Source organism: Scyliorhinus torazame, chromosome 7 (genome assembly GCF_047496885.1).
Source record: "Scyliorhinus torazame isolate Kashiwa2021f chromosome 7, sScyTor2.1, whole genome shotgun sequence".
NCBI lineage: Eukaryota > Metazoa > Chordata > Chondrichthyes > Carcharhiniformes > Scyliorhinidae > Scyliorhinus > Scyliorhinus torazame.
Genome location: NC_092713.1, coordinates 281,127,249 through 281,150,929, shown reverse-complemented (window position 1 = coordinate 281,150,929; position 23,681 = coordinate 281,127,249). Strand labels below are relative to the sequence as shown.

The 23,681-nt window shown below is 45.3% G+C and overlaps 1 protein-coding gene across 1 annotated transcript in view; it reads right to left on the bottom strand.

The window, feature by feature from the left end:
- Positions 1-23,681, bottom strand: part of LOC140427065 (heat shock 70 kDa protein 4-like) — a 99,655-nt gene that overhangs the window by 51,921 nt on the left and 24,053 nt on the right. The window contains exons 3-7 of the mRNA XM_072512535.1: positions 15,730-15,870; positions 13,934-14,056; positions 13,737-13,836; positions 7,071-7,204; positions 5,589-5,833 (exon numbers count right to left, since the gene is read on the bottom strand). Coding sequence (XP_072368636.1) covers positions 5,589-5,833; positions 7,071-7,204; positions 13,737-13,836; positions 13,934-14,056; positions 15,730-15,870 — 743 coding nt within the window. The remainder of the gene's footprint in view (positions 1-5,588; positions 5,834-7,070; positions 7,205-13,736; positions 13,837-13,933; positions 14,057-15,729; positions 15,871-23,681) is intronic.

Here is a 23,681-nt window from a genome sequence, read left to right as displayed (position 1 = left end):
TATTAAAGTTTTTTAACATAATTTTTCTCCCTTACAAACAATAACCCACACCCCCGGTAACAAAAAAAAACCGAGAAATCGCGCAGAGCAAGATATATACATGGCAAAATGATATATTTACACAGCTTTGTACACTGGCCCTCACCCGTACGTGCCAGTTTCCCCAACCCTTCATGTTATCTCTTGCTCATCCACCCTCCCAGGCAGCCCATCCACCCCCCCCCCCCTCCCCACAAGGTTGCTGCTGCTGCTGACCGACCTTCCTCTAACGCTCCGCGAGATAGTCTAGGAACGGCTGCCACCGCCTGTAGAACCCCTGCGCAGACCCTCTCAAGGCGAACTTAATCCTCTCCAACTTTATGAACCCAGCCATATCATTTATCCAGGCCTCCAGGCTAGGGGGCTTTGCCTCCTTCCACATTAGCAAGATCCTTCGCCGGACTACTAGGGACGCAAAGGCCAGAATGCCGGCCTCTTTCGCCTCCTGCACTCCCGGTTCGTCCACTACTCCAAATATTGCTAGCCCCCAGCTTGGCTTGACCCGGACTTTCACCACCTGAGATATTGCTCCCGCCACTCCTTTCCAGAACCCCTCCAGTGCCGGGCATGACCAAAACATATGGACATGGTTCGCCGGGCTCCCTGACCACCTTCCACACCTGTCCTCCACCCCAAAGAACCTACTCAGCCTCGCCCCCGTCAAGTGCGCTCTGTGGACCACCTTAAATTGTATCAGGCTGAGCCTGGCACACTAGGAGGAGGAATTAACCCTACCTAGGGCATAAGCCCACAGACCTTCCTCGATCTCCTCCCCCAGCTCCTCCTCTCATTTACCCTTCAACTCTTCTACCAGCGCTTCCCCCTCTTCTTTCAACTCCTGGTGTATTTCCGACACCAGCTGTGCACAACTGACAACGTCATAACTGCATTGCGTTCCAGGGTGTTGCGTGTGTACTTTATTTAGCCCCATTCACAAACTGATGGACGCCCCAAAGGTCAGACTTACCAAACAACCCCTTCACACTGCTTAAGTCTTTTCAGTAAACAGACCTGTAAAGTGGTCTAGACTTTTTAAAGTTAGTGTGACACTCAGTTATGTGTACTTTATCTAGCACAGAGAAAAGTCAAGAGGGAGACATATCAACTCATAAAAGTGTTGTTGATTTGAAATGCAACATTTCACCCCACCACAGAAAGCAGGAAAATCTCTTAGTCACAAAATGATATAAAGCCTGGGATAATCTGTAAGGCAGGATAGTAAAGACATAGTAAATATAGTGGTATCGTAAATATAGTCGTGTCTTCCCTCAGTGCAGTTCTAGGCAAGAGGTTTATCATTAGGTGTTGGAATTTTTTGTTCAACCAAAACAAAAACTTGACGGGGGCAGAAAGAGGAGAGAGAGGTCAACCAGATGCTTGGGACATATTTTATACACCAAAATGAGAAAACGTTTGATTCCACAACAAACCCATCAGATCTAAACTCTGCAGTCCTGCCACATCCAACTGTGAATGGTAGTGGGCAATAAAACAAATCACTGGAGGAGGCAGCTCCACAAATAACCCCACCCTCAATGGTGGAGGAGCTCAGCACATATGTGCAATAGACAAGGCTGAGGCATTCGCAACTATCTTCAGCCAGAAGTGCCGAGTAGATGGTCCATTTTGTGCTTCTCCTCCTGAGGTCCCCAGCATCACAGATGCCAGTCTTCAGCCAATACAATTCATTCCATGCAATATCAAGAAACGGTCAAAGGCATTGGATACTGCAAAAGCAATGGACCCTGACAATCTGACAAAATTCCGGCAATAGTACTGAAGACTTGTGCTCCAGAACTTGCACCCCCTAGCCAAGCTGTTACAGTACAACTACAAACACTGGCATCTACCCGACAATGTGGAAGATTGCACAGGTGTGTCCAGTACACAAGAAACAGGACTAATCCAATCCACCCAATTACTGTCATATCAGTCTACTCTCCATGACAAGCAAAGTGATAGAAATCATCAACAGTGCTATCAAGCGGCACTTACTCAGCAATAACCTGCTCACGGACACTCAGTTTGGGCACACAGCTCCTGACCTCATTACAGCTTTGGTTCAAACATGGACAAAAGACCTCAATAGCAGAGGTGAGAGCAACTGCCCTTGAAATGAAGGTAGCATTTTACCAAGTATGGCATCAAGGAACTTTAGATAAACTGAGTCAATGGAAATAGGGGTGAAAACTCTCCGCTGGTTGGAGTCATACCTGGCACAAAGTATGCCACCACCATCACAGACTTCATCAGCAAATGTGTGGACGACTGCGTGCCAAAGAAAGCAGTACGTTTCCCAACCGGAAACCATGGCTCAATCGCGAGATTGACTCCCTACTGAAGGACAGGTCGAAGGCGTTCAAGTCAGACGACACTGACCTATACAAGAAATCCAGGTACGACCTCCGCAAAGCCACTCGAGATGCCAAGAGAGTCAGACAGACTCTCGGCGATTGTGGCAAGGACTAAACAACATAACGGGCTACAAAGCAAAGCTGAGCAGTATCTCCGGCAGCAGCGCACCCCTCCCCGATGAACTCAATGCATTCTATGCTCGGTTCGAGCAGGAAACCAACAATCCGCTGTCGAGTGCCACAGCAGCCCATAACTCACCCATACCCACCATCACAGCTTCCGAAGTCATATCGGCCTTCCTGAAAGTGAACCCTCGGAAGGCGACAGGCCTGGACGGGATCCCTGGCCGTGCACTCAGAGCCTGCGCGGACCAGCTGGCAGAGGTGATCGCGGACACCTTTAACCTGTCCTTACTCCACTCCGAGGTCCCCATCTTTGTTTCTTTGTTCTTTGTTGCTTCAAGACCACCATCATACCGGTGCCAAAGAACCAGGCAACGTGCCTCAATGACTACCGTCCGGTGGCCCTGACATCAGTCGTAATGAAGTGCTTCGAGAGGTTGGTCATGAAGCGCATCACCTCCATACTCCCAGAATACCTTGATCCACTGCAATTCGCATACTGCCGCAACCGGTCTACAGCAGACGCCATTTCCCTGGCCTTACACTCATCCTTAGAGCATCTCGACAACAAGGACTCCTACATCAGAATCCTATTTATTGACTACAGCTTCGCCTTCAACACCATAATCCCAGCCAAGCTCATATCAAAGCTCCAAAATCTAGGACTTAGCTCCCCACACTGCAACTGAATCCTCGACTTTCTGACCCATAGACCACAATCACTAAGAATGAACAGCAACACCTCCTCCACAATAGTCCTCAATACCGGGGCCCCGCAAGGCTGCGTACTTAGCCCGCTACTCTACTCCCTGTGCACACAACTGCGTGGCAAAATTTGGTTCCAACTCCATCTACAAGTTTGCTGACGATGCGACCATAGTGGGCCGGATCTCGAATAACGATGAGTCAAATTACAGGAGGGAGATAGAGAACCTAGTGGAGTGGTGCAGCAACAACAATCTCTCCCTCAATGCCAGTAAAACTAAAAAGCTGGTGATTGACTTCAGGAAGCAAAGTACTGTACACACCCCAGTCAGCATCAACGGGGTAGAGGTGGAGATGGTTAGCAGTTTCAAATTCCTAGGGGTGCACATCTCCAAAAATCTGTCCTGGTCCACCCACGTCGACACTACCACCAAGAAAGCACAACAGTGCCTATACTTCCTCAGGAAACTAAGGAAATTCGGCATGTCCACATTAAATCTTACCAACTTTTACAGATGCACCATAGAAAGCATCCTATCTGGCTGCATCACAGCCTGGTATGGCAACTGCTTGGCCCAGGACCGCAAGAAACTTCAGAGAATCGTGAACACCGCCCAGTCCATCACACGAACCTGCCTCCCATCCATTGACTCCATCTACACCTCCCGCTGCCTGGGGAAAGCGGGCAACTTAATCAAAGATCCCTCCCACCCGGCTGACGCACTCTTCCAACTTCTTCCATCGGGCAGGAGATACAGGAGTCTGAGAACACTCAACAGACTCAAAAACAGCTTCTTCCCCGCTGTTACCAGGCTTCTAAATGACCCTCTTATGGACTGACCTCATTAACACTACACCCCTGTATGCTTCATCCGATGCTGGCGCTTATGTAGTTACATTGTGTACGTGTATTGCCCTATTGTGTATTTTCTTTTATTCCCCTTTTCTTCCCATGTACTTAATGATCTGTTGAGCTGCTCGCAGAAAAATACTTTTCACTGTACCTCGGTACACGTGACAATAAACAAAACCAATCCAATCCAAAGGAAGATGGTTGTGGTGGTTGGTGGTTAATCATCTCAGCTCCAGGACATCACTGCAGGAGTTCCTCTTTGTAGTATCCTCGGCCCAACTATCTTCAACTGCTTCATCAATGACCTCCCTTCCTTATAAGGTCAGAAGTGGGGATGCTCACCGGTGACTGCACAATATTCAGCATCATTCACGACTCTTCAAACAATGAAGCAGTCCATGTCCAAATGCAGGAAGGCCTGGACAATATCCAGCTTGGGCCGACTTTGCGCCACACAAGTGCCAGGCACTGACCATCTCCTACAGGAGAGGATCTAGCCATCGCCCCATGACATTCAATTGGCATTACCATCATTGAATCTCCCACAATCAACATTCTGGCAGTTACCATTGATCAGAAACTGAACTGGACTAATATTAATACTGCGGCCACTAGAGAAGGTCAAAGGCTAGGAATCTACAGCGAGTAAGTCACCTTCTCCTCCTCCCACCCCACCCCCCCAAAAAAATGCCTGTCCACCATCTACAAGGCACAAGTCAGGAGCATAATGGAATACTCTCCACTTGCCTGGATGTGTGTAGCCTCAACAACCCTCAAGAGGCTCAACACCATCCAGGACAAAGCAGCCCACTTGATTGCTACCCCTTCCAGAAACATTCAAACCCTCCACACCGACGAACAGTGGCAGCTGTGTGTACCATCTACAAGATGCACTATAGTAACTTGCCAATGTTCCTTAGACAGCACAGTCCCAACCCATGACCACTACCATCTAGGAGAAAAGCAGGAGATACCTGGGAACCCCACCATTTGGAGGTTCCCCTCCAAATCACTCACCACCCTGACTTGGAAATATATTGCCATTCCTTCACTGTCGTTGGGACAAAATCCTGAACCTCCCTTCCAAACAGCACTGTGGGTGTAACTACACCTCAGGGACTGCAGCGGTTCAAGAAGGCAGCTCACCACCACTTTCTGAAGGACAACTAGGGATGGGCAATACATGCTGGCCTAACCAGCGACGCCCACGTCCCGTAAATTAATTTTTAAAAAGGCTGAAGACAATTAACTGATGTTTTACTTTTTCTGGGTTAACAGATTTAAATGTATTTTTTAAAAAAAGAGCAAAATCGGGTGCAGTGTATATAGCTGTATATTTAAAGACAATGGAAATCTTGGGTCATAAGACAACATACATTTTATCATGCAACATTTTATCATGCTTCTTTAATGTTCAGTTGCAATCTGTCTATGCCCATTAAATGTTATAATCACTATTGCATTTTATCATCTCTAAAGGACAAGAATTCAGAATCTTCAACATTATTTTGTACCTGTTTAATGATCCAGAAACATCAATGTCATTCATGAAACACTCAATATTCATTGGTATGTCAGATGCATTGGCACTCATAAGTTTCTTCAGCTTTTCACATTCCTGGTAAAGCCTCATTACGGCTCGGATTTTTGATTTAACATCCAGTTTGTACTTCTTACCGAATTCTTCACAGAAATGATTTACCAAAATCTCATCAAAATGTCTTCCACCCAAGTAGGGATCAAAAGCAGTAGCGAGGACCTGAGACAACATAAACCTACAGTTAAATGGCCAGGAGAAAGAATTGCACATGCCAGTTTTCTTATTGGACCCTTATCTGTTCTAACAAAGAGTGAACACTTAAAACATCATAACTTGTCTTTCCAGAGAAGCTGAGTGATCTACTGCATCTTTTTATTTTTATAACCAATTAGAATATTAAGTTTTAATGCCAGAATCACACGTTTAGATTAATTTGGAAGAGGAATGTGTACATGCAGGCAAATAGATCAACTTTCTTGCCTCGGAGGTTGTGTTTTATTGCACCTATTTTGGTGATTGCCAAAATAGAACTAACAAAATATGACAAAACAAAAATTCAGAAACACATCTTCACTTATTTTGTTTTAATATGTGGCTTTACGTTTGTGGGAAAAATAAATTCACCCAGTACAGATGTTGCAGGTGTAATTTTTCAACTTGCTAAGTGCCTTGCCACAAACATTTAAGAACTAGAATATTTGGTACTGTGCAATTCTGTTTGAAGAAAAAAATTAAAAGCTCAAGTGAACCCACAGGATAAGATTGTGGCTTAAATCCCAGTACATTAGGCAATTACACAAATGGCAAGATTCTGTTCATATTTTACGCAGGCACACAAGTGTTAAACCATTGGTTGCTATCCACTTTTTGTTACACAAGCTAATAATTTGTGGGAGCCATGGTGACAAAAATATAAGCCTTCATTTCTGCTGTGGACTACCAAATAGCCAACAATATTGATTTTGTGATACATTGCTTAAAGGAAATAGGCACATATGATTATAGCTGCTAAATAGTTCCAGAAACTGTTTACGCATGCCTATGTGGAAAAGGAAAACATGAAATAAACCAGCCATATTATGACAGTTGCGCAGCAGCCCTTGAAAGTTGTTCCGTTGCATAAGCAAATAAGATTATGCTTAATGAAGTGGTTCTGGTCTGAATTTAGTCACCACATTAATTTTTAATGTTTCCTTTAGAACAATGCAGGAGTTAAGGCTTCTTGGTCCACCAATTTGACCAAATTCAGACAGGAATTGGTGATTTGAAACAAACCTGTTGGGCTTGAACCTGGTGTTGTAAGACTTCTTACTGATTTAAAAAAGTTGATTTATTTTTGAATGGAACATTTTTATGCAGCAGAATTAGAAAAGCTGCTTCACTTTGATCCCATTAAACACTTGCTGCACAAAATATCAAGAGACTTCAGATGCATTAAAAAAAGGTCTCATCTTACCTTTAGTTTTCCCTTATTGAATGCACAGGCGGAAACCTGAAATGCTGAGTGTCCCAAATCAACAAAAACAACATTCCTTGGCTTCTCCTCAGGGGCTGGCAGGTCTTGTTTATATATCCCATAAGCAAGTGCAACTGCAGATAAACAAAAAAAATTGTAACTCCACAATGCTCCAAAATGAAGTAATTTTAAATGCAGAATGAGAAACAAAACAAAAAAATCAGAATGCACTGAAGCCCAAGTAAATGGCCACATTTCTCCTTCAGAAGTAGACATTGAAAAATGTAGGAAAAGGCAATTCAGATCATTGGACACAGCATACAAATGTGGATAGTGCAATACAACCTGTAGTTTCCTCATTGCTACCTAGTCTGTTGCTGTCGCTATTATATACATTATGGTCACTTGGGTAAAGTACCAAAAAGGATGATGCATGCCATGAGATTGTACCCAAGTACTAGTTCCTGCCTTTGAGATAAAAGAACGCAAGGCAGGAAGTTTCTGCTTATTCATGCTAGTTTCTTTGGTGAAACTGGTATAAAACAAGTTTAAGAGCCAACTGTATTCAGCGCAACTCTAGTCTTCCACAATCTTTGTGCTAGTTTTAAAAACCTCACTCCAGAAGGTCTGCCCACAAAATTGGCTCTAGTGAATAAATTGCCATTGGGAATTTCTATCAGGGCTCCAAAGATTAAGCTAAATTGAGCCTTTGGATGAAAGGCCACCCTTATGTACATTGTGAAAGTTTTGAATGATCTCTAAAAATTCACTCTTGTACCCCAATCGAACTAGAATTTTCAGTAAATTAAAATTGGATTACTCTGACGGCAGATTGACAATGATTTAAAATGCTTAATTTGTGGCATATCAATTGACCATTGTACTAATTTTACCAATTTGCTATCCAAAACACATCAAGGACCATTTTTCAAAGCCTAAATTTTTAGTGCTCAACTGTATTGGTTCTTTGCAGATTTTGTGGCGACTTACAAATGAATTTCAGGCAGCAACTGTTTAAAACAAGCTCTAACCACATATCTTTAAAAATAATTGAAATTAATTGTTTGTGATGGATAGTTTTCATAATCTGAAAATAATCTTAACCACTTGAGTAATGTCTGTCAATTTGTAATTGTGACCAAGTTAAATAATTTACATTCGCGTTACGTCTTTTGAGTATTTGAAAGGGGTGATCACAACTGCTCTTTCATTCTCTCCTCCAAAAATAACTAGCTGAAATCCAATTATATAACCTATTCTCATTATCCAGAGATGTCATGTTGTTTTGAAGTTAGTGCTGTGAACAAACTGTATTTGAATCACCTCAGTGAATTTGAGCATAAACATAGAGCACAGATTTCTGTTTTTTTAATAAACATTTTATTGAGGTATTTATGGTTTTATAACAACAGAAGAAACAATGTACATACAAATATAAACATAGTGCAAAAGCAGTCTCCCTCCCTCACAGGTCCCACCTTTTCCAACACCCTACTCTACACTAACCCCCCCCCCCCCCCCCACACACACACACACACTTCTGCTGACTGTTAATTTTCCCCAAAGAAGTCGACGAGCGGCTGCCACCTCCGGACGAACCCTGACATTGACCCTCTCTGGGCGAACTTGATTTTCTCCAGATAGAGAAAGCTAGCCATATCAGTTAGCCAGGTCTTTGACTTCGGGGAGCTTTGAGTCCCTCCAAGCTAATAATATCTGTCTCCGGGCCATCAGGGAGGCAAAGGCCAGAACGTCTGCCTCTTTCTCCTCCTGGATTCCCGTGAGCACAGATTTCTGAGCATACAAGTCCATACAGTGGTGCAGAGAGATGGGGTACAGAAAAATATACCAGAGTGGTAGGATGCAAGTGCTCGCCTAGAAATACCAACATGGCAAATTCTCATTTCTCCTCTTGCATATGGCAGTTGACTACAAATGAAATCAGATAGTTTCTCCACAGAAACAAAAACAAGTCATGCCCCAAAATTGATTACACGGTATTTTAATACAAGTTCTGGTCCTTTTGAAGTTATTAGAACCCTTTAATGCTTCACTGGAACAATTCTACCCATCTATTACTGTATAGATAGACAGATTAACATCCCAACCTTTTCATGACTATTACATCAACCATATAATTTTTTTTATAGCTTTCCGCCTTTATTGCACAAATCTAAAACACAAATGGAAAATGAAAATCCAATGCTTCATACAACTTAAAAAAAAACATTTTTTAAGGCATTTATGGTTTTATAACAACAAAAGATACAAATACAAATGTAGACATAATTCAGTACGTAACACCCCTCTCAACCATACCCGGCCAATATAGCTTATACACACAATTCCCAAGTCCCTCCATCTCTTCTCGCTGATCCCGCCTAAACTGAACTAAACTAAACTAATTCCCCCTACCCCCCCTCATTCCCTAACCGCCCCCTTACTGTATCTGCTAACAGTTTAGTTTTCCCTGAAGAAGTCGATAAAGGGCTGCCACCTCCAGACAAACCCTAATACTGATCCTCTCAGGGCGAACTTAATTTTCTCAAGTCTGAGAAACCCGGCCACGTCGCTAACCCATAACCCTGATTTCGGGGCCGAGTCCCTCCACACTAATAAGATCCGTCTCCGGGCCACCAAGGAGGCAACGGCCAAAACGTCAGCCTCTCTCGTCCCCTGGACTCCCGGGTCTTCTGACACTCCAAAGATCACCCACCTCTGGACTCGGCGCCACCCTTGTGGACATGACATCCGCAATCCTTGCCAGAATCCCCTAAGCTTCAGACATGCCCAAAACATGTGGACATGATTTTCAGGCCCTCCTGCACACCTCTCCTCTACCCCAAAAAACCTGCTCATTCGGGCCACCGTCATGTGCGCCCAGTGAACCACCTTAATTGTATCAGGCTGAGCCTGGCACATGATGAGGACATGTTGACCCTGCTCAGAGCATCCTCCCACAGACCTGCCTGTAGCTCCTTACCCAGCTCATCTTCTCACTTGCGCTTCACCCCCTCCCCCCAATATGGGTTCCTCCCACTCCATACGTTCTTTATAAATTTCCGAGACCTTACCCTCCCCCATCCGTTTTAGAAACTATCTTATCCTGTATCCCCTGTGGCGGTAGAAGCGGAAAGGTTGAAACCTGCCTTCGCATAAAGTCCCTCACCTGCAGATAGCAAAACCCATTCCCACCCGGCAATTCAAACTCCTCCTCCAAATCAGGAAAGCTCCCATCGATAAACAGATCTCCCAGCCTCTCCATACCTGCTCTCTGCCACCTCCGAAACCTCCCCGGGACAAACTGGTGATTGCCACAAATTGGAGCCCACACCGACGCTCCCTCCATTCCCATATGCTTCCGCCACTGTCCCCAAACTCAGCCGCCATCACTACTGGGCTTCTGGAGTATCGGGCCGGCGAGAACAGCAGAGGTGCCGTTACCAGTGCTCCTAAACTCGTGTCCCTACATGAGGCTGCCTCTATCCGCTCCCATACCGACCCCTCCCCCAATACCCACTCTTTCTGATCATGGCTCTATTTGCCACCCAGTAGTAATTCCTAAAGTTGGCCAGGGCCAACCCTCGGTTCCGCTGCAACAGCACTTTCCTTCCTCGCGGGATTTTACCCGCCCACACAAAAACCGCATCAGCCTGCTTAAAAAAGGTCTTCGGAATAAAAATAGGAAGACACTGAGAAACAAACAAAAATATCGGGAGAACGGTCATCTTTACGGTCTGTACCCTCCCCACCAGCGACAACCAGGAGCATGTCTCACCTCCGAAAGTCCTCCTTCATTTGCTCAACTAACCGGGCCAGATTTAATTTATGTAACTGCTCCCAACCCCGTGCCACCTGAATACCCAAGCATCAAAAAGTCCCTCCCAGCATCCTCTCCTGCCCCCTTGCCTGTATCACAAAACCTCACTTTTTCCCCATATTCAATTTATATCCCGGGAACTGGCCAAATTCCCCTAAGATCCGCATAATCTCTCCCCTCCCCCCCCCAAACGGGTCAGAAATATACAGGAGTAAGTCGTCTGCACATAGGTCGTCTGCATATAACAAGACCTTGCGCTCCACTCCACCCCCCCCTCAAACTAGCCCCTTCCAGTCCTTTGACGCTCTCAGCTCCATCGCCAATGGCTCTATATCCAAGGCAAACAACAATGGGGAGAGTGGACATCCCTGCCTCGTCCCTCGGCTCAGTCTGAAATATTCCAAGCTCACCTGGTTCGTCCGCACACTTGCCACCGGCGCCTGGTTCAGCAACCGGACCAGATCTACAAAACCCTGCCCAAACCCAAACCACCCCAGGACCTCCCACAAATACCTCCACCCCACCCTGTCGAAGGCCTTCTCTGCGTCAATAGCGACGACCATCTCCCTCCCTCTTGAGGGCATCATGATCACATTCTTGACCGGCCCATTCAGCCCTCTCATATTCAGTGAGATCAGCCTGGTCGGGGACGCGCACCCCCCCCCCGCCGATCAACCATAACCCTTCTTAGCCTCCAGCCCACGTTCCGTGCCTCCTCAGGCCCGCCCATAGCCATCGACCCCCAATTTGTCTCCAAGCGCCAGTCGCTCCCCTGTCAGCAGATCAATAACCTCCTCCCTTCCCCCCCACCCCTCCCCCACAACAGAATAACAATCCCAACCTCCCTCAAACTGATCACCTGCTTGCCCCCCCCACTGCGCTTCGTCAGCTAGCTTGGTAGCCCCCGCCCATGGCATCAAGCAGCCTACCCCCCACTGATCTCTCTTCCCCCCCGCTCGACATACATATGCAGATCACAATCTCCAACAAACACAAAGAAGAAAATTCCACCCACCACCCCCGGATTAAGAACAAAGTTAACCCGCAAACAAAACAGAGCAATGGCCCTAAACTTAATTTTTAAAAATACATACAAAGCCCAAAGAGAAAGGAAATTTAGCAGCACATCAAGAACATAGCTACTCGTCCCCAAGTTCAATGTCCTCATCACCTGCCAGTCCCCTGTCCTTAAAGTTCATCATCCTCATATGTGACCCACAAACGCGCTGGGTACAGCATGTCGAGCTTCACCCCCTTCTTAGAGGACTGATTTCACCTTATTGAAGCTTGCCCTCCCTTTGGCCAGTTCTGCACCCCAGTCCTGGTAAATACGCAGCTCGTTGCCTTCCCATATGCAGCTCCTCGTCTGCCTGGCCCACCTCAAGATCTGCTCCTTGTCCAGGAACCGGTGCATTCATACCATCATTGCCCTCGGCGGCTCATTCCTTAGCGGCTTCCTCATCAGTGCTCTGTGCATCCTGTCCACCTCCAAGGGTCAAGCAAACGCACCTCCCCCCAGCAGCTTCTCGAACATATGCGCCACATATGTCTCTGCATCCGATCCCTCGCTGCCCTCCTGAAGGCCAACAATCCTCAGGTTCTGCCTGCGCGACATTTTCTCCAAATCCCCCGCTTTCTCTTGCAGCCTCTTCTGGTGGCCCTTCATCAGCCCCATCTCCACTGCCACTGCGGCTAGCTGCTCATCATGCTCAGCAACCGCTTCTGGCCCTGAGCTTCCAATTTCTGCTCCACATGATCAATCCCGGTCTTAATCAGATCCCAGTATTCCTTTCTTTGCTGAGCAAAGCTCTCCTATGAGAAAGACCACCAGTTGCTCCGTTGACCACTGGGTCGGCAGTTTCGGTCCCTGACCCTCCACCATATTCTCCCGTGCTGCAGACTCCACTCCTGTCTTCGACCAACGTTCTCTCCTTTTCAGACCACTTCTTGTCCATGATCCATAAACTGGTGGGGAATCCTTCTCCTCTACTTCACCAGTCTCCCGCTTTGTCGATCAAATCCACCATAAATCAAGGAAAAAGTCCACCACGAGCGGGAGCGATCAAATAGGCAACCACTCACTCCGTGGCCGCCACCGGAAGTCTCCACATCAACCATATAATTAACAGCCCATTGTTATCAAGGTTGTGAAATTAGTCCATCCTAATTCAAAGTAGTAGCTCAATTAGGATTCAAATGCTTGATAAATATTGCTCATAGTTTCTGATGTTACACAGAGTTGCGGGTGCAAGTTTCAATTTATGGCACAGAATAAAGGCTAAAACTCCAATGCAATACTGTGAAAATGCCACATGCCAAATTGTGTTGTCCCTCAGATGACATGCAAAATCAGTCAACATTAAAGATATGCCACTAATCAAGGGAGCTCTGCACTACTGGTACCTTGACCAACATTCTTCCTCGACCAAAACAAAGTTAAATAATTAATCAGCTCACTGATGTTGTATAATCTTGCAATGGACTAAAATTATTCTTAGCCTACATAGCAACATTATTAAAATTAATTGCTTGCTTGCATAAGTTGCTTAATCAATTTGAAAAGACACAATATAAATAATAATCTTAACAAAAGCTAGATGAATGCCTAATATCCGTCATTCATTATTATTTGTACAGGTTGCAAGGAATTAGTAATGCTATATTTTGGGCAGAGACAATGGTTTGAATCCTTTATTAACAATAGAACTGTCTGGTTTACATTACCCCTGAACCTGTACCAACATACTTTTGTTTCAGTGCATGTCAGCAGCTGGAATATGATTAATCCAGTACTACCTCCCACAATAAAATTGCATAGTCAGACCCCAAAAACATTTAGTTATTACCTGAAGTGGTTTCATTAATTAGTCGTAAACAGTTGAGCCCTGCAATTTGCGCGGCATCTATTACTGATCTCCTCTCAGCATCAGTGTAGAAACATGGAACCTATAGAAAGTACACAGATAGAAGAAATGGCATCTGTCCAGAACAAACTACTACATATTATGCTGCATAAAATGAATATCCAACCTTGATCACTTACTGATATTACACAATCCAGGACTGGTTTCTTCAGTGCAGTTTCAGCTGTTTCCTTTAGTTTAGTCATCAACATTCCAGTCACTTGCTCCACACTAAAGCATCGTTCCTCTTCCATGTACAAAACCTTTTAAAACAAGGATTTAAAACAAAAAATCTCATCAGTGCCGTAGAATTTTTTAAATTTTATTTGAAAAATGCATCTTGTTGGAAGCTTTTGTTTTTTAAATATCTTCTTTAAAATCACACAAATAGGTGGGAGGAAAATGGCTTGCACTTAAAATGTTGCATTTCATAAAGCTCAACATCATTTCATAGCCAGTGAAGGACTTCCTAAAAATGTTATGAGAATACAGGGAAACTTAATATGCCATTCATTGGTACCAGGCACTCCATGATGTCGATGGCAGGTGGCCATTTTAGACGCAAACGTTTTGTGTGGAGTCCTATCTGACTGACATTACAAAATGTGTATTTCCATCAGGAGGTCATCCAAGAACAAATCACAGATTTCCCCTTTCAGGGCATTAAGACCAATAATAATATTCCTACTGTAATCTTGTCTAAATCAGCTAACTTGGCATAGACTGGTAATGGAAAATTCCTGGTCCATACTGCTCAGTTACTTCAATGTCCTAACCAGTTGGTTATTACCGGTATGGCTTTAAATATATGCCTACCACACAGAATAAGCAGACATGCATCCCTCCATGACAAGTTTACAATCTTGGGCAGACAAATGTTTCAGAGAGACCGCATGCTATGCTAATTTTATGCACTGGTATTAAGAGTGACAGTGGAGAGGTTGGGACACTGCACCACTCATCTTAGGGTATGGTGCTCAAAGTCTAACAGTGAAGGAAAGACATATTTAAAAGCTGCTCATCAGGCATGGGGACCCAGAGCATATTTTATTGGCAAAAACAGTCAAGATCAACCACATAACATTCCACATACCACACAAACTAATAAAGAACAAGAAACATCACCATTCCATATTGGTACCAGCTAATTTTCACAAAAATTTTCACAAAAGACAGTTCACCCGTGGCGACGTGCTAGTTACATGCAACACTCGCTACCAGCAAACTTGGATGGTTAATTCAATTTAGGGCACTTGTGGGTCTTGAATTAGAAAACACGTCAAACAAATTTAAAATATTTTGCAACTCACTGCATTACAGCGTTAACTGCAGAATACTGTGCCACTCAGGTGAGGTATTCATCAGTAGGCCAGTGAATGATTTCCAGGTTTAGCACACTGGGCTAAAATCGCTGGCTTTTAAAGCAGACCAAGGCAGGCCAGCAGCACGGTTCAATTCCCGTACCAGCCTCCCCGAACAGGCGCCGGAGTGTGGCAACTAGGGGCTTTTCACAATAACTTCATTGAAGCCTACTTGTGACAATAAGCGATTTTCATTCATTTCATTTTCATGTGCTCACTGTATTGCATTCATGTGTGGATGAAGCATTTTTAGCACGCTTTCACTAATCACCCCAAAGAAAACATTTAGCTTAATTTTTTTGGATAAAAATGTTTACATTTGTTGAACTAGTGATAGCCATCAGTTGTCCAATTTTATTGAAGGTATTTCAGTTCTATTTTTAAAAATTTAAAAGATACCTCAAATAGAAAAAAATAAAATTGAAAAGAGGAGCTTTTCTTTTAAACTCTTTGGTGTTCAATTTTCACCAATTTGGAAGTTGCCTGAATAACATACGAGGTTACATTTGGACCAAGTCATAGCACTTATTTCCACTCTAATGGCAAAGCATGCACTGCAGTTAAATGACACTAACCTGAACACCTGTGGTACCATTTGACATCTGGACGAGTTCATACCCAAGCTTGGTTTGTTCAGCTCTTATAAACGGGTCAGAGAAAGCCCGGCCATGGAACCTTTTAAATCCTTGTAAAGTGTTTTTCACATTGGACACTAGCTATAAAAAGAGAAATTAAAATTTGATTCTCAATACAAAACTATTCCAATTTCTTGTTTATACATGAAGTACAACTTGGTCTGGTCCCATTGCATCACAAATTATATTTAAGACTTTGTAACGGTTCAGGTATCTTTAAAGGAATGGACAGTTAACTGTTCTAACTTCAAAATACAGTGCAATTAGTTGAAAGTACTAAAATATCTGGATAGTTACATGTGCAAATCCAACGGCGCAAGTAGTGTCAAATCAGCACACAACACATTTGGGAGGCAGACAGCTAACAGAGGTGGGATAAACAGATGATTCTGTTCTGCTATTGCAGCACAGCACAGAGCTTGAAGTGCAACTTTCCTGACCCGCAGAGTTCACCAGCATACAGGACAGTGCACTTACTTTTTAATTCCCACCACGGCAGCTGGCAATTTGAATTCAATACACACAAAAAAAGCTCATGGCACAAGATCTGACATATTATCATGGATAAAAGACTGGCTAGGTAACAGGAAACAGCATTTTGGGATAAATGGGTCATTTTCAGGTTGGCAAACTGGAACTCGAATAAGTGAAGTACTGCAAGGGTCAGTGTTGGGTTTCAGCTTCTTACAATCTATACTGACGACTTGGATTAAGGGACCAACTGCACTGAAGAAAAAGTATGCTGGTGTTACAGCAAGCTAACTAGGAAAGAAAGTTATGAGGAGGATACAGTTTTATCATAGAATTTACAATGCAGGAGGCCATTCGGCCCATCGAGTCTGCACCCCCTCACCTCCACCGGCTCTTGGAAAGAGCACCCTACTTAAGCCCACACCTCCACCCTGTCCCTGTAACCCAGCAACCCTATCTAACCTAAGGGAAATTTATGATGGCCAATCCACCTAACCTGCACATCTTTGGATTGTGGGAGGAAACCAGAGCACCCAGAGGAAACCAACGCTGCACATCTTTGGACTGTGCGAGGGAACCAGAGCACCCAGAGGAAACCCACGCAGACACGGGGAGAACAAGCAGACTCCGCGCAGACAGTGACCCAAGCGGGAATTGAACCTGGGACCCTGGAGCTGTGAAGCCATAGTGATAACCATAATGCTACCGTGCTGCCCACAAAAAGTCTGCAAAATGGATATAATCAGTCAACAGAGTGGGTAAAACACTGACAAGGAGGAGCATAACGTGGAAACGTGTGAGATTGTCCACTGGGCAGAAGAATAGAAAAGCAGAATATTATTTAAATGGAGACTACAGAATGCTTCAGTTACGAGGGATCTGGGCACTCTTTTACATGAATCACAAAGTAAGCATGCAGGTACAGCAAGTAATTAGGAAGGTAAATGTAATGTTGGCCTTTATGGTCATGTGAGAGTACCTTTAAGAAATGTGTGCTTTTTATAGAATAACTGTAGTGGGTGTACCTTTAAGAAATGGGTGTTTATTACTGCAGTGATGTCAGAATGTGGGTGGAGCTGGGCTGTGTCAGCTTTTAGTTTCACTTTGAGAAAAGCTTGGGTGTTTGTGTTTTTTTTTGTTTTGTTTCAGTGTTGGAGCTGCAGTCAGCCGCAGAAGGTGTAATGTTGTTCTCTCTGCCATGTAAAGACCATCTCTAGATCATTTGGTGAATTCAGAGTGATAACTGTTCTCAGTAGTGAATTTAAACCTGATGTGCTTTTGTTAAAAGGTTTTTTAAATGTCTTATGGATGTTAAAAGGAAAGTTGAAGGATTACTTAGTGCTGTATTCTTTGGGGTTGTATTTGAATTGATGGTTGCCAAGATGTTCACTGTATGTTTTTTAAAAAGTTAACGAGTTCATAGAATAAACATAGGTTTGCTTTAAAAAATACTGTTAAATGTCTGCTGCACCACACCTGTAGAGTGGGCAGTGTGCTCCCCATACCACAATCTATTAAAAGTTGTGGGTCAGGTGAACTCCATGATACACTTTGGGGTACACTAAACCCTGGCCCATAACAATTTCAAGGGGAATGGAGTACAACAAAGCCTTATATAGGGCATCGGTAAGACCATGCGTGGAATACTCTGTGCAATTATAGTTCCCTTACTTGAGGGATACATTTGCAACAGAATCAGGTTCACGAGGTAAATTTCCGGATATGGGGTTGAGCAGCAGGTTGCTCTATGATGAAAAGATGAAATGCTAAGTAAATTTGGCTTATATTCTCTGGTGTTTAGAAGAATGAGGGGCAATCTCATTGAAACCTATAAAAATTTGAGGGGGCTTGATAGACTAGTTGCGGAGATTGTACCTCTGGTTGGAGAGGCAAAAACATGGAGAAATTACTTAACTCAAAAGAGTTATGAATCTTTGGAATTGTCTATTTCGGTAGGTTGTGGATGCTCCATCGTTGCAATATATTTAAGGCATTTTTGGGGGGTCTTGCAGGGAAAATGTGATCTGGGGAGAAAGTGGGAAAATGAGCCCAAGATCAGTCATGGTCATTGTTGCTAACTTTTGCCTTAGTTTAAGTGCTCTGTTTTATCACCTTTGCTCGAGTCGCCAGGTATCTTTATGATACCGCCACATGGTTCAATCGGGAGTTAAACATTCTAAATTGGGAGTTAGCCATTTTAACTGGCTACATTCCCTCCTTGTGATCCTAACGCAAAGCGTGAAGGATCACATAACTATGTTGCTTTCCATTCCCTGACCTGGGGGGGGGGGGAAGGAGACACTTCCTTCATGGCGTCTGCACTGACCATAGCTATGCAAAATCTTTTTAACTAACAATTCTAAGGGCGCTATGTCAAACAGGGACATGCATTACAAAACAATAAACTGGGAACCTCTAACTATTCTTAATACACTACTCACTTAAACATTTCATTATCCTAACTTCCTCAATCATACAACAAAATGATAGCATTTCATACACAGTCTTTCCTGGCTTGGCAGTCAAGCTCAGGATCATACAATTTGCTCATGAACAGTTCTTTACATTTCTTTATTTACAATAAACGCAAGTGAATGCACTTTATTATAGATCGCGGGGGTCGGGGGTCTGGTCGTATCTGAACATAGGGGATCTGATCCTCTCTACCGGGGCTCTCCTTCTCCATTTCCGGAGATGCATAGTCTGCACAATGCAGCAGAGTATCGCTAATGCTAGTAATGTTTCGATTACATAGGACAGCGAGTACCAGGTTATAAACCTGGCACACCAAGATGATGTGGTGTCGCTGGCGACTGGGCTTTGGGTACTGCGGGGAAGTGAAACATTAACGGCTGGGGGAGCTTGAAGTCATGGGGTTCGCGTTCACGCGCAACCAAATGTCCATAATCATGAGGGTGATCCATATGAAGGAAGTCCTCATGGCTCTTCTCTTTCCTTTTCTTTCTTCTCTTCTCCGGTCCTGGAGCTTCTGTGGAAAAGGCATAGTGTCTATAACTATCTTTTTTAAATATCTCGTACGATAGCCTGTCTTTCCTTTAGTGCCAATTACTCCCTTCATAATTGGTCACGATGACTGACTCCCTCATTTTTTTTTTTCAAAAACCGAATTTCAGGACAAGACGCACATACGAATAATGAACCAGTGCGAGCCGTCTCGCAGACTGTGCAATTTACCATCCAAATGTTTCAGGATGTAAATAGCATGTGGTTGGCAACCTAAGGGTTACCTAAAACAAAACAAAACTTTTTGAACTGAAAGTGCCAGAATGAAGTGCGTATGGGCCGCGACGGGCAAGAGTTGGATGGAGTCCCCGGGTAGGACGGCTGCCAATGCTGTATCTCTCCTACCCGAGCGTAGTTGACCAGAGGGGGGTTCCCAGGCAGGGCGGGTCCCAAGCAGTTTCTCCACTGCCTGAGCAACCGACAAGAAATGTAGTCATGTTGGTGGGGCTGCCGTAGTGGTTCTTTCCTTCGAACCTGAAGAGCAGTTACGAACGGGCGTCTGGTTCCTTAACCAGACTCTGCAGACAAGCTAGTTCCGCTGAACTAGTGTCTGGCAATAGTGAGTCTCTATAGGCAAGTCCTCAGAGGTTTCGGCCGAATAGACGTGGGGCAGTGAGAAAAGAAATTCTCCAGTCGGACGTACAACATGTAACAAACTTACAAACAACATAAAGCATTCTGCAGGTTCCATCAGAAAGGACAACACTTCTCCCAAGCGGTTCCTTTTAAAACATCATCTGGGCACGTCAGTTCTCGGTTGCGAACAGGGTCGCAAAGGGGTTCTCGGTTTGGGAGTCAGACCCAAGGTCGGCCTCTTCTCCCGGGTGCCAAACTCTTGAGTGTATGAGGGCTGAAAGGGCTGCATGGTGTGAGGTGGGGTTGCGCTTGTCGTTGCGGACGAGTCTGAACGAGTTATCTCGGTGCCAGTAATTGGTGTCTAGTTGTGTGGGGACAAAATCGGGGTCGTCGATGTGGTTCGGTGGTGGGATTTATTTAGGAAAATGATCATGAAGGGATCACTTGGATCATAGTCGGAATCGCTGGGTGTGGGTCCTGTTGCATGGGGATAGTAGGGAGGCGTGCTGTGGCTATCGTCCGAGTCACAGTCGCTGTCTCTGCTGCTGCAGTCTGTGGGCGTTTCGGGGCGGAGTGTATATTTCGGGGGTGGAGTCGAGGTCGAGTCCGTGGCTGGGCTGGACGTGGTGGGGGTTGGTAGGGTTACGGTGGCTGTGGGCGGGGTGTGGTGTGCTGCGTCGAGCATGACGTGGTGTGCGTGGTTCGACCGTGTTCCATATGCCTTCAGCTGGTTTATATGAAACCACGCAGTCTTACCGCTGGGGTACTTTATTTTATAAACGGAAGGGCTTACTTTGTCCGCAATGGAATACGGACCCGAGTATTTTGGTGACAGGAATGTGCTGGGGTTATATACAGAGAGCATAACTTGCTGTCCTATACTGTATTCAGTCGCATGCACTGTCTTGTCGAAACAAGCCTTGCTCTGTTTCTTCCTTGTGCCCAATTTTACTGCGGCTGCTAGCTGAGCCGTTTTAACATTTTTCACTAATTGTTCTACTGCTTTCGCGTGTGTGAGGGTCGTCACTTCGGGGCTGGTCAAGTCCAAACCTAACAAATATTCTGTGCCTTTCATGGGGCGTCCGGTCATGAGGGTGTGTGGGGTGTAACCTGTGGAAGTAGAAATTGTGTTACGGAAAAACATCAGCGCAAAAGGGAGGACTGAGTCCCAAGTGGTGTTGTTCTGCTGGACAATTTTTCTGAGGGTGGATTTTAGGGTCCGATTCATGCGCTCCACGATACCACTCGACTGTGGGTGGTATGCTATGTGGAATTTTTGGGTGATGCCAAATGTAGTGAGGACGTTCTGCATGACACGTCCCGTAAAATGGGAGCCTTGGTCGGATTCAATGCTGCGGGGGAGTCCACATCTTGTAAAGATGTGGTGGGTCAAAATCTTGGCTGTGGTTTTTGCAGTGTTTGTGCGGGCTGGGAATGCTTCCACCCATTTGGTAAATGTGTCAACTACCACAAGTACATATTTATAGCCATTCCTACAAGGGGACAATGGTCCTATAAAACTGATCTGGAAGTTAGTCCAGGGGCCATTAACGTGTCGGGTGTGGCTGAGTTGGGCCATTTTGGCATATCTGTCCGGATTATTCTGGGCACAGATAAGACAATTTTCTATGGAATGGTTTACATCTTCCTTTAAATTCGGCCACCAACAGAGCTGCTTGAGATGGGCTGTAGTGGGATTGATTCCCTGATGTCCATGACCGTCATCGAACAAGCAAATCAATTGATTCGTCCTGTTCAGGAACCACATAAAGGGTGTTCTTTAACACCACATCGTCATGTGTGGTCAGTGCATTTCTAAACCTCTCATAGGGTGCTGGATATTTTCCTTTTACAATCTCCCTGAGATTGCTGTCCTGCTTCTGGGCCTCCACTAGATCCTCGATCTTTGTCTGTGAGACCTGAACTGCACTCACTGGTGCGCTTTCGGGGGGTGTCCAAAAGTATCCGTGTCTGGAACCTGCTTTAGCCAGTGTGTTGGCTTTCACATTTCGGGGGGGTAGGAACGATGGTGACTGCGGACTTTGATTATCCCATAAGTCCTGACGGAGCAATGGGGCTGAGGGGAGGGGTTTTCTGTCTGTGGAAACAAATCGTCTTGCTTTCCACAGGGGCAGAAATTCCGTGAGGCTGTTGCAGACATAGAGGCTGTCCGAGTATATGTCTGCTCGGCTGGGGAAGGAATCTGGGTGCTCAACTATATATACACGACGGCCGCGAGCCTTGGTCGGATTCAATGCTGCGATATTTCCTCGAGGGCACGCCCTCGACATAGATACCGCAACCTGTTATGCGCTTCCTATCCAAGACTGTGGAAGATCCATCCACACAGATCTTTATGGGCTCACCCGTGTGCTGGGGCTCTGGGTTGCACTATCTATCTTTCTGGGGGGGGGGGTGTTTTTAGCGATAAAGGGGCCTGTGTCGTGGTGTGGAGAGATAATCGCACATTCATGGGGGGTTCCGGGGTACTGTAAGTTGTCGGCTAAATAGGTGTGTGTCTTTGTCCTTTTTACAGTGATGTCCCGTCCCTGCAAGAGAAGGGTCCATCTAGCTGCTCTTATTTGACTGATGGTACCGTCTTTGAGTCGTCCGTCCAGTAAAAGTTGGGTGGGGGTGTGTTCGGTGATAATTGTGATGGGGTTCAGTCCGGCAATGTACGAAAAATACTGGACTGCCCAGAATACTGCGAGCAGGTGCCTTTCAGGCTGAAAATCCCTGCTCCACAGCATCTAAAAGTCTGGAGGCGCAAGCTTTGGGCCTTAACTGGTCGTGCCGTTCCTGGAGGAGCACGGCCGAAAGGGTGCGGTCTGTGGTCGCTACCTCTATGGCGTAAGGGAAAAGCAGGTCTGGAACTTGTAGTGCGGGGCTGCTATGAGTGCCTGTTTTAAAGAGTCCACAGCATCCGTATGCTGCGGAAGCCATTCCCAGGGGGCTCCTTTCTTTAGGAAGTCTGAGAGGGGTGCTGCCTTGCTGGCGAAACCGTCAATGTGGTTTCGGCAGTAGCCAACCAGTCCTAAAAACGACCGGAGGGCTGAAACGTTCTGGGGAAGGAGCAATTTAGCAATCGAGTCAATCCTTTTATGCTTGATCTCGCGTTTACCATGTGTGATAATTGTTCCCAAATATATCACTTTATCTTCCAAAACATGGGCCTTTTTGGGGTTGACTTTACAACCGATTGAGTATAATAGTTCCAGGAGTTCGGACAGAAGCTCAATGTGCTCTTCCTTGGTCTGTCTGCAGTAGTAGGTCGTCTACGTACTGGACCAGACATTCGGGGCGAGAAAATTTGGTTAAACCATTTGCCAGCTGTCGGTGGAAAATGGAGGGGGAGTTGTGGAAGCCTTGAGGCAGGCATGTCCACGTATACTGCTGTGCTTTAAAGGTGAAGGCAAATTTGTACTGGCACGCCTTTGCCAATGGAATGGACCAGAATCCATTACTGGTGTCCAAAACCGTAAAGAATCGGGAATTGAGTTCCTGCTTGAGCATGGTCTCGGGACTTGTTGCTACTGTGGGGGCTGCTGCGGGGGTGACTTTGTTGAGTTCCCGGTAATCGATGGTCAGTCGCCATGATCCATCGGGCTTTCTCACTGGCCAAATCAGGGCATTATTAGTGGAGGCTACTGATCCAAGTACGCCCTGCTCTAATAAGCAGTTGTAACACTCCTGTGACTTGGGTGGGGGGCTGTTCTTTCCCTCATTCACCCATGCGGGGTCGTGGTGTGTTGTCTTTACTGCCTGCATATCTGCGCTGGCCTGCTTTTCCTCAGTATTCTTAACTGAGGGTTTACTTTGAA